The following is a 15,640-nucleotide window of genomic DNA, read 5'->3' as shown; positions in this document are numbered from 1 at the left end:
GGTAAACCAACATATATAATAGACGCGCTGAGCCCAAGAGTATGAATCACTGCTTGAAGCACTTAACATCTTTTAAGGGAACCGAACCATCTACTGGGATTAGACATTCATAAAATTATCGGTGCCTTTTGAATCAACCTGAGACAGCCAGTTTAAGTTAAATGTGAAGCTGCAAATTGTTCAGATTTGCTCTGTATGATATCAAGAGGGAGACAGGGAATAGGCTCATCCATCTTGGCCTCAGGGTAGCCAAAAAAACAGGCAGTCAAATCCAGTTGGTTCTCCCCACTTTGACAAAGAAGCTAGGACTTTGAGGAGTGCAGATATAATCCACAAGCAGCAACAGAGATCACTTCTTTCCATGTGAAAAGAACAATGATAAGCAATGTATTCCATAATTTTAAGAAAACTTTACAACAGATAGTAGATTAAGTCTGAAGTCCTAATCCCATTTACCTAGGTGCAAGTCTCACTGAATTCAATAGGATTTGCTTCTGAGTAGACATGGCTAGGATTGGAGTATTAGTGTATAAAGGCTGCCTTTAAACAACACTTCAGAAACAAGAATAGCAGAGAAGCACCTATACACATCAATATGTAAATAATGTATATTGCAAAGCCATTTATGCAGGTTTTGGTGTCTTCGGGTGTCTTCCCGTGTAAGAGTCGGGGTGTCTGTGCGACGTTTCGACGAGGTCTCACTCGTCATCTTCAGGCTGGTGCTTTCGGCTTCTTGTTACTGGAACAGAGCTCTGTTCCAGTAACAAGAAGCCGAAAGCACCAGCCTGAAGATGACGAGTGAGACCTCGTCGAAACGTCGCACAGACACCCCGACTCTTACACGGGAAGACACCCGAAGACACCAAAACCTGCATTCCTGTACCCGTGAAAATCTACGAAAGCAAAGCCATTTATGTATCAATTTACGCATAATGTGTTCATGGTAAAAAGTAGCCTTAATTGTACAGACCTACATTCAAAAGCTTTCCATGCTGCAACAGGAGGTGAACGGGCAGCCTGAAGGAAATCCACTTACTAATCCATTCTCAATGGATTCCTTTTACATCTCTAGTCCTTCAAGATGTTGTTGTGATATCCACTCCCACCTGTCCTAGCCAGCATAACCAATGGTCAGGGATAATGAGAGATTAATCCAGCCACAGCAGAATCTAATATCCAGTAATACAGGACCAGAATTAACTACACATGTGCTCTGCTGTTGAATTTCAGCTATGTTGTTCTCCTTCCACTTTGGGTTTATATTCCAAGTGCTTATGCAGCAAATATTAAAGATGGCAGGAGGAGGGGTGGCTGAAATAAGATACAGCAAGCAGTACAAACTATTCCGTATCCTGCTTATTGCAGATTTTTTTCTTCAATTAACTTGATGTTCAACACCTTTTATCAAAAGAACCAGTTGCTAAATGTCTCCCCCCCCCCTTTCCTCAAGCTCAGGCATTTCCCATCATTTATAAAAGTTACCAAAAAAAACCCCATTTGCTATGAATTCTACCCCATTCTGATTTCTAATTACAATTACAGGCTGTACCACCTAACCATGCTTACTAATAAGTCAAGTCCTATTGAATTTAATGGGGCTTACTCACAGGTAAGTGGGGTTGGGATTTCAGACTTAAGCTTTCCCCCGCCGCCCCCTCGTATTATCCATTGATAATGCAGAGCAAGTTCCAAGGACAATGTTAAATGTCTAAAACAGGTAATGAATGCTCTGTCTAGACAATGGATGCAGGCACAGTTGTTCATCTTCGCTCAGGTCTGCCATCTGTTAGCAGCTTTGATAGCAAGCGGAAGGCTTGTATAATGTCTGCATCTATTATATTAAGGGGGGAACTTAATTAGCCTTGTCTAAACTGAGATCGCGGCAAACTTTAGAATCCTGCAGATACCTATCTAGGTTCAAAATAACACTCTGAAGGTGAACCAGGCTTGTGAGCACGTGGCAAAAGCAGGTTTCACTTTTATTCCAATGCGTACCAAGAACATAAATCCTCAACCAGTGTACAGAACTGTGATTGCCAACTTCTTCCCTCCTGATAGGGCTCCTATGCCTTTAAGAGCTAGAGGACAAGCAGAAATCCAACAGATAAAGTTATTATCAACACACTGCATACTGGGAAAAGCACCACCTGCTGAGTGGTTAAGAGCGATAGACTAGTAATCTGGTGAACCGGGTTCACTTCCCCGCTCCTCCACATGCAGCTGCTGGGTGACCTTGGGCTAGTCACACTTCTCTGAAGTCTCTCAGCCCCACTCACCTCACAGAGTGTTTGTTGTGGGGGAGGAAGGGAAAGGAGAATGTTAGCCGCTTTGAGACTCCTTCGGGTAGTGATAAAGTGGGATATCAAATCTAAACTCTTCTTCTTCTTCTTTCAGCTGGAACTCGCTGGAACTCAGTTCCGGCCCCTCTCAGGTGGGCGACATTGCCATAATAAGAGAACAAGGGAGGTGTTCATGGAGAGTTCCGGAACCTCTTTCTCTAGAAAACTAGTGCTGCACGCAACTGCTTAAAGCACAATATCAGAAATCCCATGAACAAAATACGGTACTCACACGATTGAGCTTCTCCCAGAACTCCTGCCCCTTTTCCATGTTTCTCAGACTAGGTGGAATGTACCAGAAGCAAATATTTGCATACTCCGGCTAAAGGAGAGAAACAATTTAAAGTTTTCAAGTTGAATAGAAAGAAAGTTGGCAAATCTACTCATTTTGTACATATACGAGAGTCAATATAGGAAGAGGGCAAATTCCACCTCACCCATGATCTTAATAATCAACCCGCCCTGCCAATCTTATTAAATGTCATTAACTGCCAATCTCATTTAATATTTCTTTATAGCAACACAAAGGTTGACCTTTTACTTATTCCAGGTCTTTCATTCACCCGTAATTGCAGCGTGGGATTCCATTCTTTCAAGTAATGTGTGTGTATACATGCATGTACTAAAAAACCCACCCACCCACACAAGAATTAAAGAATGAAATTCCCCTCTCTGGCTGGATCTAGACACATCAAAGAAGCGTTTCAGTTTAAAGTGTTGTAGATTTAAACAGGGAAACCAGGTAGAGAAAAGGGGGACTCCACATCGCCATCTGCAGGCACAACAGTATATTGCACAAACAACGCATATAATTCGTTTTTTCTTCACCAGTCTAGCCGAGTGCTCTATCAACATTTTGGCTGGAAATATTTTGTAAAGGAACAATGGCAGCTGCAGCACATTTCCTCCCGCACATAGCCAGTTCTTTCTGAACACTTCCGATTAATAAAAGTTGGCGGGGGCGGGGGGAGAGAGAGACCATAATGAGCGAGGGAGGGCAGTATCTACAGCGCATTGTCATTTCCCCCCAGTGTGAACACTACCTCAATTACAGTTCTAATCTTCCTCCCGAGTGGGTAGAAACTACCAGCTGTGCTAAATTCTTTCATGAAAGGGCACTGGTTCTTTTCATAATATCATTTTCTGCCTTCCTTCAAAGAATGTATTAAATACGGTTTAATCATCAAGGAGAATACAGTTGTCAGCAGGAAGAGATCAGCAAGCATGCCACCTGCTGCTATGAAATGAGATGAAGTTAAGCTTTTCCTCTAGCACGAACTGGGCCCAGGTATGCTATGCATAGACTTGCTCTTGCTGAATACTGAATTTAGTTTTCAGGGAGAAGAAGGGAGAGCCCTATCACCTGACTATTTTGCTAGCCACAGATAAGCCACTGGGTCATTTAGACTCAGATTTCCTGCCATACTAAGTAAAGCTTGTTCCTTATGGAGCAAGCAATCTGGGCCTATTCATTCAAGAAGAATTCACACTGTCAGTTTATGTTGTTAAAGTTTTGTTTTGGTTTTTTAGTTCTTGGACATCAGCGCATTTAGCTGTAGAACTTACATTCTGCTCTCCCGGAAGCAATCAGGATGATGATTTTGAAATATGAATTCAATAAATAACAAAAACCACCATTGTAATAATAATAAATACTGCCTGCATCAACTAGCTTTGCACCACCAGTTTCAAAACGATTGGACATGCACATTATTTGTATAGCACTTGGCACAAACCTCCAACAGCAGCTGGAATCCTTCTCTCTCATTAATTTCATCCACTAGGTATCTGCAATTAAGCATAAAGATATACAGTACATGAATACACTAACTTTTGAGTTTTAAGATCCTGTCAACTGCCTACATTACTGAATATGAGATGCATTGTTAAACATGCGGTTGGTATAAATTACTAAGCCTGATCCTTAGCTACAAAATTTACCATGCCTTGCTCAATGTATACACGCATATCTAAAGAATATACATTTGCTTTGGGCTGAAAGACACAGAACTAATTCTCCAGTTCTCACCATACCAAAGCAAAACTGGTCCAAGATGTAGAGAGAATTTATTTGCCTAAAATGACTACTGTATGCTTGGTGGGGCTTGCAAATGGAATATTGGTGGGCACTTCTTATTGATCCTTCGCGATGGAACTCAAAATGATGCAATGGTGACTGAACGTTTCTGCAGAATAACTTAATATTAAATCCCAAGGTACCCAAAGTCTACAGTCATGAGAAGGTGTATTTTATTTAAGGAGAAAGAAGAGAAAGGGTGCAGGGAGTATTCTATCATATTCTTCTGGCATTCAGTGTTGCAACAAATGACTGTGAAGGCGCTCCAGTGATGGGCCTGACAATTTCCCTTTTGGTATTAAGAAGATGTTTATTTGGTTAACATGTAATAAATGAAAACAACCTATTTATTCACAAGACCTATATTCCATTTTCTGCTGCTTTGTGTCTCACCCCACCCCAAAATTGCTCATCCCAAACTGCTAACTATTACCTGCATATACCCCAACTGATCTCAACCTGGGGAGAAGAGCTAAAAATATGTGTGTGTGTGTGTGTGTGTTATAATTATTTTATCATAATTTATTGTTTTGGGTAACCCAAGGAGCAAAGTATGTTAAAAATGGATAGCCCCAGTATGTGGTCTGTTCTTCACATCATGGCAGAAACAGTTTTGGTTTTTTTTAAATCAAAATACAGCCCCACATTAGCCAAAGAACAAGAGTCACAAACAAAAACTGAAATTCCTATGATGGCTACATCCAGAGCATTTCCAGGGAGATGCATTTCCACCAAAGGTGGGGGAAAGAACAATCTCTTCTAACAAGAATTAATCGTATCAGCCAACTGTTCCTGAATGGTTGTGTTCATATTCTAGCAGGAATATTGCTTGGTAACATGCCTAACAGACACTATGTCTAATTGCCTATATAGGGCCTCTGACTCAGCCTCCCCCCCATCTCGCCCCCGCTTCTTTGAAGTAACTCTTAACACCTAAGTAGATTTACTGCCTATAGGACCAAGAATAGCCTAGCTGGGTATTCCATCCCACTCTGGCCAGTTCTGTATCCCCCTCCTGCACTAGGCGATGTCACCTTGATTCCTCTCTCCAAACTTACACTACCCTTCTTTTCACCTTCCCCAATTCCCACACCGCTTAGCCACCTTTAGCTGTGCCAGCAGCAACCCACAATGGGGCCTAAGTTTGCCACGGAAAGACGGGTGGCTTACAAAATATAATTTTTAAAAAAATCATAATTGGCCACGATAAATTTGATGAATAATCGGAGGGGAAGCAAGCAGGAGACACAGTCAATATTAAGCCCATGCAAAACTCTATAACCACTGGGGTTTTTTAATGGGAATGGGACCGGCACCATTTCTGTTCCATTGTATTTTTGCAGTATGATTTTTTAATATATATATTTAAAAAATCATTATAGTATTCCTGTTCTCTGACTAGTGTTAAACTAAGGCTGTGCAGAAACATAGTATGAAAAAGGAGCCACTGCAGTTTCCCCTGGGGGACTTCTTCCTGCCATCACAATGAATGGCAGAAATACTTAGCAGTGATTCAGTTGCTGATTCCGTCATTTGTCTTGCCCTTTCCCCGTGCTGCAAGCAGGGAGCGTGGTGTGTGTGTGTTTTAAACTACTGCATGCACATTACTTGACTAAATGTGCATTTTGAACTACCATATTTTTCGCTCTATGACGCACTTTTCCCCTCCTAAAAAATAAGGGGAACTGTGTGTGCATCTTACGGAGCGAATGCAGGCGGGAGGCTCTGCTCAACGCTCCCTTTAAAGAGCCATGTTCGGAAAAGCCCCCAAGAGCCGCACACACGCTCCGTGCGCTCTTTAAAGGGAGCGCGGCTCTTGGGGGAGCCTTCATCCCGCTGCCCGGGACAGGCTGCGCTCGGCAATCCCATAAGCCAGGACAGCAAGCAGGATCGCTGCGCAGCGATCCCTCTTGCTGTCCTGGCTTCTGGCTTAGCCGCGCAAAGCCTCTTGAGGGCAGGGAGAGCCTTCATCCCGCTGCCCTGAAGAGGCTTGGGCGGCTATCCCAGAAGCCAGAACAGCAAGAGGCTATCCCAGAAGCCAGATCCCTCTTGCTGTTCTGGCTTCTGGGATTCAGAATATTTTTTTTCTTGTTTTCCTCCTCCCAAAACTAGGTGCGTCTTATGGAGAGAAAAATACAGCATTTTCAATTTGTGGAGGACAGAAGAAATATCCAGTGGAATAATGTACATGTTGTTGCTTTTGTGATGTTCCACGGTGTGCAACCCTGTGTGGTATGCATGGAGGTCCTGGTTGGCCAGGTGACAAGACCCTCCCTCTCAGCCTCGCTGATGCGGTCCAAAGGAAAGCAGAGCAATATGTTTGTACGTGTAGCGCTTCAAATATTTAAAGAAACAGACAGCCTGCCTTCCCTGCAGGGAGGTGTGTTTATGACATCACACGTCCCAGCCTATTAGCACTGAGCACAGCCGTTTTCCGCAGTAAACATGCAGAAACCATTTCCCCCGACCTGATCAAAGGCTACACAGAACCAGGTGAGCGGACTTCCACAATAGCCTTTCCTTTTACTGTCCTTTGGTGGCCTGGCTTTCACAGCAAACCCTCAAGCACAAGAAGCAAAGGATGAAGTCCGAGGCAAATAAGTAAAATGAAATACAACCTAGTTTAGAATGGTTCTGCACTTTCAGAATTACCCATGCATACGGCAGCAAAGAGATTTTTATCAAGGCTGCCCAGGGAGTCAATGAAAGGAACGCTCTACAGAGTGTTTATGTCAGAGCATGGGGAGTTGACAAGATGTTTATTGTTAACAAGACTTGCGCATGTGACTTCTTTCTCTTCGACGCATATCCATGCAACCAAGATTGCCATGGTGAACTGTTGCCACTAGCACCAACACTGTCTAAATGAATGCACTGCAACAAAAACGATAATTTCAACTCATGCTTATCATTGCATTAGTATCATTATAACCTTCAATTGCCTGGAATGTTCTTTTTCATTCCTTCTCAAAACACGCTGCACAGAAGGTTGCTATTATTCACATTGTGCAGAGCAAAAAAAGAAGGCAAGGCGAGCACACAACCAAGGAGTGCACAGCGGCGATGCTATGCCACAAGCAGCGAGGCAAACATATATTTGGAACATATTGCTCTAAGCTCAAATTAACAAGTAGGTTTCTGCAGCACTGCTACAAAGCTCACAGTCTCCTTAGGGATCGGCTGAGCCCTCTGTCGCACTTATCTCAAATGCTAAGGTCTTGTAAGGAAAATGGCTCAACACAAGTCTTGGATCTTCCATCTAATAAGAAGCTATGGAGCCCAATACTGCCCAGAAAGCAGGGGGAAAATGCTAATAAATGGTGAAGGTGCACTGATGGTGCAAGACATGAACCACACTGCAGCACGAGTTTAAAAAAACAACAAAAACATTTGCAGTTCAGTCTGGCAATGGAAAAAATTCTTGACCTCAAGATATAAGGTCAGTAGGCTAGCTCCAGAATGAAGACAAGTCTATATTCAGGGACCTTGAAATATTATCTCTGCAGCATCAGAGTGAAGCTTACTGTAACATATCCGGAAACATGCAGTACAGTTGGTCATGTAGCTAACCAACCTGGCTTATTGCCCAGAGAAACTGATGTTTCAGCTGTAAAGTCTTGGTGCCTAATGCTCCAGAGCTAGCTCCTGTGCTGAATATCGCTGCTGGTCATTATCAGATGAAGGCAATTTTCTTCTTTGGAAAACAATGCCACTTTTGCTTAGATACACCACTGGCTAAATGCTAACCATCAAAGGGAAGTATTGATCTCAACAGGATCATTAATCTGTATATTCTTAGCAAAGTGAACTTGGGGAGAGTGACCCTGATGAGCAATTCTTTTGCTGGTAGGGGGAATCAACCAACAGACTCTGAATATACACAGGGTAATAGGATGTGCCTCAAATGGTTTGTTCAGCAAGCTTCAAGGACATCTATCCCGCAAAACCACAACGGCTTTGTTTTTCAGAGTATTTGCCTCTACAGAACTTCATTTCTGGCTGAGTTCATGATAACATTCTACATTGTGGAGTCTTTTCTGCAGCTGTAATCCTGGAGAGGGAAAACCAGGGTATTCCCAGATGAAATCAGAAACCACAGGATTGCTTCTGTAATTCTGTGAATGTCCCGGGGAAATACATTTTGGGGCCTTGAGGCAAACCACAAATTGACACTCCCACCCACCCCAGGACCAGATTAGTGCGATGGAGGTGATGGTACAAATCCGGACTTCTAAACTCAACTCTGATACTCACCACCCTGTAACCCCCCACACAATGAAGCACTAGAAAAAAACTAGGCATAGTGTTCTGTGCCCTCTGAAACTTTCAAGAGGTTACATTTTAGGGAATGTTTAGGGAAGCTTTTAATGTTGAATAGACCACTGTATTTTAATACTTTGTTGGAAGCCGCCCAGAGTGGCTGGGGAAACCCAGCCAGATGGGCGGGGTAATAATAATAATAATAATAATAATAATAATAATAATAATAATAATTAGAATCATGGTTTATAAGACTAATATTATAATAACTGTACTGTGACAATTCGTTTCAGGATCTCTCATTTTCCCGGCTATACTTTCACATTAGGTTGGTGGTACCTCGGGTTAAGTACTTAATTCGTTCTGGAGGTCCGTACTTAACCTGAAACTATTCTTAACCTGAAGCACCACTTTAGCTAATGGGGCCTCCTGCTGCTGCTGCGCCGCCGGAGCACGATTTCTGTTCTCATCCTGAAGCAAAGTTCTTAACCTGAAGCACTATTTCTGGGTTAGCAGAGTCTGTAACCTGAAGCGTATGTAACCTGAAGCGTATGTAACCCGAGGTACCACTGTATTCCAAAAAGGAAAACACCAAAATTGTTGACCTTTTTTTATGAAAACGCCGAAAGATCCACAACTGACCTCTGCAAGAAGGCAGAGGAGGCGAGGCAGCGCCCACTGCCCGCCCCACCATCACAGTTAACCCTTTCCATGTAATAATGCAGCTGCCGTAACTGGTTCCCCTCGTTTCCCCAAAGCCCAATACCCAACCTGGACCCCCTGCCTTCCTGCTTTCCTGGGCGGGCACCTCTGGCCATTGCTCCCCTGCTCTCTCTGAGGTTCCCCTTCAAATCCACTCTCCTTTCCCACTGTTGCCTGCAAGGCCCCACCCAGCCTCCTGCAACCATAGAGTCGCCTCAGGCTGAAAGGGGAGAGTGGGGGAGAGCCTATTCCGCTAAGGCTATAGGCCACCCAACCTCCCTGGATTGCAGAGCTCATGGAGAGTGAAACCAATACTCTCGCTTCCAGTTTCTGGAATAACACACACACACACACACACATTTGCACATGAGCCCATGCTGCCTCCCATTTACCTGCAGGAGACGGTGGGAACCATCGGGCAGGAGTGCTCACACCTTATTGGCTGGGTGGGCAGGCTCGGAGATGTAAAGGGTGGGTCCAGGGCTCTGGGAAAGGGGTGCTAGGTGCTGGCACTGAAAGAGGCCGCCGTGCACAGGACACTGTGCTGCTGCCACATGCTAAAGTGGTTTCCCGACAGACCAGCCGTGCATGTCCAAGCGAGGGAGGCAGCAGCCAGTGCCTGTTGGCTTTTTGCAGTATGGTAGCGCTGCAGAGAGCTTGCTGGGGAGACCATGCATTAAAAAGGGACTCAAAAATAACATAAACAAGGTTTTAATAAGAAAAACAAAAACTCCATTTACACTAAATACATCAACAAACCAGACCCAACCACCAACCCATCCCCCAGGGTAATGGGAGAGCTAGGTGCTGCTCCTTATATACTCTACCCAATTGCTGACATAGTTTAATCAGTACAACTCAGCAGCACCTGCTATGTTTCACAGCTGTAAAGCTGGGTCTCGTTAGTTTGCTCTGGCCCCTTAAAGACACACACATCGGGTGGAACAATGATGAACCTTTACATGTAAAGAAACCATTCAACAGTGCCAACAGCAGTGGCGCCATGGGTGGATGGAACCTTCACAGTGCACTCCACGAAAAGCCCCCGGAAAAATATTCCCCATGGATGCCACTTTAGGCGTCCAATTTCCATACATGTCCAGAATTTTCCAGCAAGCCTACATTAGGGCACTTAGTAAAAATACATGTTAAGCTTAATAGATGGATCTTATTGCAACAACTCATCATGCCTTAACTTGACATGATTTTTTACACATGGTGTCAAAACCTTCAGAATTGAAAGGCAGTACCTGGCTAACGCCTGGACGCGGGTGGCGCTGTGGGTTATACCACACAGCCTAGGACTTGCCGATCAGAAGGTTGGCGGTTCGAATCGCCGTGACGGGGTGAGCTCCCGTTGCTCGGTCCCTGCTCCTGCCCACCTAGCAGTTCGAAAGCACGTCAAAGTGCAAGTAGATAAATAGGTACCACTCTGGCAGGAATGTAAACGGCGTTTCCGTGTGCTGCTCTGGTTCGCCAGAAGCGGCTTAGTCATGCTGGCCACATGACCCGGAAGCTGTACGCCGGCTCCCTCGGCCAATAAAGCGAGATGAGTGCCGCAACCCCAGAGTCGGTCACAACTGGACCTAATGGTCAGGGTTCCCTTTACCTGGCTAACGCAAGGGCTCTGTTTACTCTCTCCTCCAGGCCAGTTGTGCCCAGGGCCTTCCAGGTCATCCAGAACTTGAACGCATCTGCTCTTCTGCTACACTGGATCGATTTGTCCCCTGTGTCGTAGCTGACGTCATAGAACTTGTCTTGCTGGAACAGGTAGGACGCGTTGGCAGAGTAGCATCGCTTAAGCAAGTCCTGTTATAAGAGGCAACATGAGATGAAAGAGCATGAGTCTTACCTTTACAGTATTCATGACAGGTAATTAAAAATGCTGGAATGCAATAATGCAGCTGATGTTTCCTTTTTTTGTGTGCAGCACGACCCCTCTAAGTTCTGGCTTTGCTGTGGGAGCTACAGTTTCAAAATAGCAGCCATGGTTACCAAGATACCAGCAAAATGATGAGCTCAGCAATTCCAAACTTCTTTGGAAAAAGGAGGAATATTTAAGGGGAATGAATTCGGGTAGCTGGTGGCTAACTTATCTCCGTCTGTATTAGGAACTGAATTTCATTCCATAAATTAGTAGGGCCTTGATTCTATTCACAAAGCAGATTTGCTGTAATTTAAATTTAATGCAAGGCAATGGGTGTAATTACTTGGCACATTCAATCCCTACAAACCTTGTGCTTGAACCGCACTATCCAATTCTGCATCTGTCCTATAGCTGGGAATAAGTGCTATAAACGCTTTCCAGAAACTGACTCAACAATAGCCAATGAACTCCATGAATTTGTATTTAAAACACAGACACACAACATCTCCAAGTTACAGGGAACCAGGCAGAGGGCCTCCTCGGTAGTGGCACCCGCCCTGTGGAACGCCCTCCCACCCAATGTCAAAGAGAAAAACAACTAGAGTGGTACCTCGGGTTAAGTACTTAAACCGTTCCGGAGGTCCGTACTTAACCTGAAACTGTTCTTAACCTGAAGCACCACTTTAGCTTAATGGGGCCTCCTGCTGTTGCCGCGCCGCTGGAGCACAATTTCTGTTCTCATCCTGAAGCAAAGTTCTTAACCTGAAGCACTATTTATCGGTTAGCGGAGTCTGTAACCTGAAGCGTATGTAACCCGAGGTACCACTGTACCAGACTTTTAGAAAACATCTGAAGGCAGCCCTTTTTAGAGAAGCTTTTAATGTTTAATAGACTATTGTATTTTAATATTCTGTTGGAAGCTGCCCAGAGTGGCTGGGGAAACCCAGCTAGATGGGCGGGGTATAAATTATTATTATTATTATTAATCTCAGGCCAGGATCTTTTTATGTTTGTCCCCCCACCCCCCACCCCGTAATCCTATCCTCACTTACTTGAGAGCAGGCTCCATTGAACTCAGTAGGCCTTATTTCTGAGTAGACATGTATAGGATTGCACTGTTAAGTAAATTGTTGCTGAATCTTGTTCAAGGCTACATGATGTTTCTTTCACAATCCTCAGTGGTTTATGGGCTTCAGAGACAAATGACAGCCACATGCTCGAAGGTTTTCCACATTAGCACCTGCACCGCTGGGCAGTGAAATGTTTCATTATTACCATGCGCAGCCTCTAAATGTTATCATATAACTCTCTCACTCTGCACCATAAAGATACACTCAAGAAGAGCATCAACTCTGATCTCTCTCTAAAATTCTATAGTGCTTCACATTTAAAACCAGGCAGCAGGGAGACCATTTTATTACATGATGATTCCAGCTTTAAAATGAAATTATTTCACTCAGTGATTCATTGGCTTTTTACTCTCCAAATTAATTCCATAGAAAATGCCATTGCAAAACACCTGAGTGGTGAAGAGCACTGGAATCTTAAACTACAATGAATGTGCCTTGAAAATGAATTTCAGGAACAACACCTGCAAACAGAATGCAGAAGGAATGGGAAACACAGGACTAAAAGTAAGAAATGTAAATGTAAATGTGAGGTCTCTCAATAAACAGTCAATATAAAGCCTGTGGATAGCAGATACCTGCTATGCAATTTTTATTGGTTTCAGAAGGCCTGTGTGGTGGGGAGGGAAAGGTAAGAGGTGGAAAAAATATTAAGTATCCTGAGGCACTTTCAGGCGAATAGCGATTCCAGAGACTCGCACACAGGGCTTTGCGGCCTTGTGGTACACAATATGAACCACTTTTGAGGGCAACCTGGGTCACTCACTCCAGGTTGTGCAGCTTGGAGAGGCCATGGATGGGGAACATCTGCCTTTAAGGGTGCGGAAGAGGGGAAAGAGTCGGGTTTAAGACCAGCTAGACACTATGTGGGGTGGGCTAGCCCATGGCCAGCAGGCTTAGGAGCTTAAGAAGCTTTCGGCATTTTCCTACACATGGTCTACCGTATTTTTCGCTCTGTAAGACGCACTTTTTCCCTCCCAAAAAGGATAAATGTGTGTGCGACTTATGGAGCGAATGCAGGCTGTGCAGCTATCCCAGAAGCCAGAACAGCAAGAGGGATCGCTGCGCAGTGAAAGCAGCGATCCCTCTTGCTGTTCTGGCTTCTGGGATTCAGAATTTTTTTTTTTCTTGTTTTCTTCCTCCAAAAACTAGGTGCGTCTTATGGTCTGGTGCGTCTTATAGAGCGAAAGATACGGTAATTCCCCTGGTGCAGTTCAGAAAGTTTAATAAGTTCTTAAGTACTAAAGTTATAAAAGGGCTGTCACATGGAAGAGGGAGCAAACTTGTTTTCTTCTGCTCTGGAGGGTAGGAACCAAACCAATGGATTCAAGTTACAAGAAAGGAGATTGCAACTAAACGTCAGAAAGAACTTTCTGACAGTAAGATCTGTTTGACCAGGCTTCCTCAAACTCAGTCCTCCAGATGTTTTGAGACTACAGTTCCCATCGTCCCTGACCACTGGTCCTGCTAGCTAGGGATCATGGGAGGTGTAGGCCAAAAACATCTGGAGGGCCAAGTTTGAGGAAACCTGTGTTTGACAGTAGTGCGGACTCCCTTGGGAAGTGGTGGACTCTCCTTCCTTGAAGGTTTCTAAGAAGAAGTTGGGATGACCATCTGTCAGGGATGCTTTAGTTGAGATTGCTGCATCGCAAGAAGTTGGACTAGATGGCCGCCAGGGTCTCTTGCAACTCTACAATTCTACAATTGTGTGAAAGTGGCTCTAGTTTATCCCACAACCTGTGTCTTTGCCTCTTTACTTCTCATCTCCTAACGCAAAACATCTGAGTAGTGATGAGCACTGTAGTAGTAAACCACAATGTGTCTTGAAAATGAATTTCAAGGACAGCAAAATCACCCAATATAGGTATGTAAAGAGCAAGCTGAAGGAATGAGAAACACAGGGCTAAAAATAAGCTGCTCAGATTAAAAGGTGAGATGTCTCAATTGCTATGCAATTTTTATTGGTTTCAGAAGCTTTCTTAGGATTCTGACAGTCTAACCTTTGGTATTTCCTCGCATGGTTGTACAGAAGATTGTTGGAAGAAGAAAAAGAAAGGCCCTCCCATCCCCAGCCTCAAACTATAACATTTTATTAACCTAGGATTTCTACGACTACGTCTTGAACTTAACAATTAGGTTTAGGGATCCACAGATAACATTCTAATAACTGTTGTGGGCTTGTACAAAAACCTTTTCAGCAGAGAACCTCAACTGAAATGTCAGCAGAGGAATATTTAATGCTACTATCATTTTTGTGCACAGAAAATGTCCCCCCCAAAAAAAAAAAATCAAATTGATGAGACCTCTGGGTATAGGCCGGTATATAAATTCAATAAATAATAATAATTACAGGTAGCTTCTGACAGATGTGAACTATGGGCCAGATTCAAATCTCACATCTTAGCCACCAAACTACACCAGCTCTGAATATCTGATCCCTAGCATAGAATCTGCCTTTTTCACAGCAGCCCAACACTGAGTTTACATCTTCACCGAACTATCCTTGAAAAAATAAATTTTAAAAAAATGTTTATTGATACTTATTGAAAGTTATACAAAAATACATGCCCATTACAAAGTATCTTTTTTATAACACACTAAGATAAAACAGCTACTTCGTCTAAAAGAGAACAAAGCCAGAAGGGAGAAAAAGACAAGGAAAGGAGAAACCGAAAGAAAGAGAAAGCGAGATACTGTAAAAGGAAAATAAAGAAAAAACCAATGTGGAAGGACATGTGAATCCAGAATTGGCCTCCACAGTCACTTACGGACTCATTGTTAAAACCGTGTTTATGGAAGACAATCTTACTTGGCTACGAGTGATCGCCAAAGAAGAAGATCACTCAGGGAGCTACTGGTCCCCATGTTTCCCAAGTTGCTAAGTTCTGACCACTGAGTCACAAAACTGGGCACATGAAAAAGTGAGAAATGATAGAGAAGGGCTTGAAAGTGTAAAAGGATGAGAAGCAAAGTCTCTGCATCAATCAGGTACGAATTCTGCACCAAGGAACACCAAATGTTTTGACTATGAAATCCTGCACACATATGGAAGTATGGAAATATTTGGAAATGCATTAGAGGCACACAGGTCAGAATGGAAAGTTGTGGGAGAAGGATACAGATTGATAACTGGGCAAGAGGCGCTGAGCAAAAAAGTCACTGGAAGCATGTAGTCAGAGGGCGCTGGGGAGAAACAGGAGAGCTAGAAAAGAGAATTAAAGCCAGTAATGGGGGCGATTTCAATTCTGATTCAGCTCTGTCCAATAAG

At 43.7% G+C, this 15,640-nt stretch overlaps 1 protein-coding gene across 3 annotated transcripts in view; it reads right to left on the bottom strand.

Annotated features, from left to right (window-relative positions):
- The window catches only part of GADL1 (glutamate decarboxylase like 1), a 103,403-nt gene that overhangs the window by 36,838 nt on the left and 50,925 nt on the right, over positions 1–15,640 (bottom strand). For all 3 annotated transcript variants that reach the window (XM_082193453.1, XM_082193452.1, XM_082193454.1), the window contains exons 12-14: positions 10,988–11,187; positions 4,076–4,127; positions 2,572–2,661 (exon numbers count right to left, since the gene is read on the bottom strand). In XM_082193453.1, the coding sequence (XP_082049579.1) occupies positions 2,572–2,661; positions 4,076–4,127; positions 10,988–11,187 (342 nt within the window). The remainder of the gene's footprint in view (positions 1–2,571; positions 2,662–4,075; positions 4,128–10,987; positions 11,188–15,640) is intronic.

This window comes from Podarcis vaucheri (genome assembly GCF_965113315.1).
Source record: "Podarcis vaucheri genome assembly, chromosome: 12".
NCBI classification, from domain to species: Eukaryota; Metazoa; Chordata; class Lepidosauria; order Squamata; family Lacertidae; genus Podarcis; species Podarcis vaucheri.
This window is presented reverse-complemented; position numbering and strand designations above follow the sequence as displayed.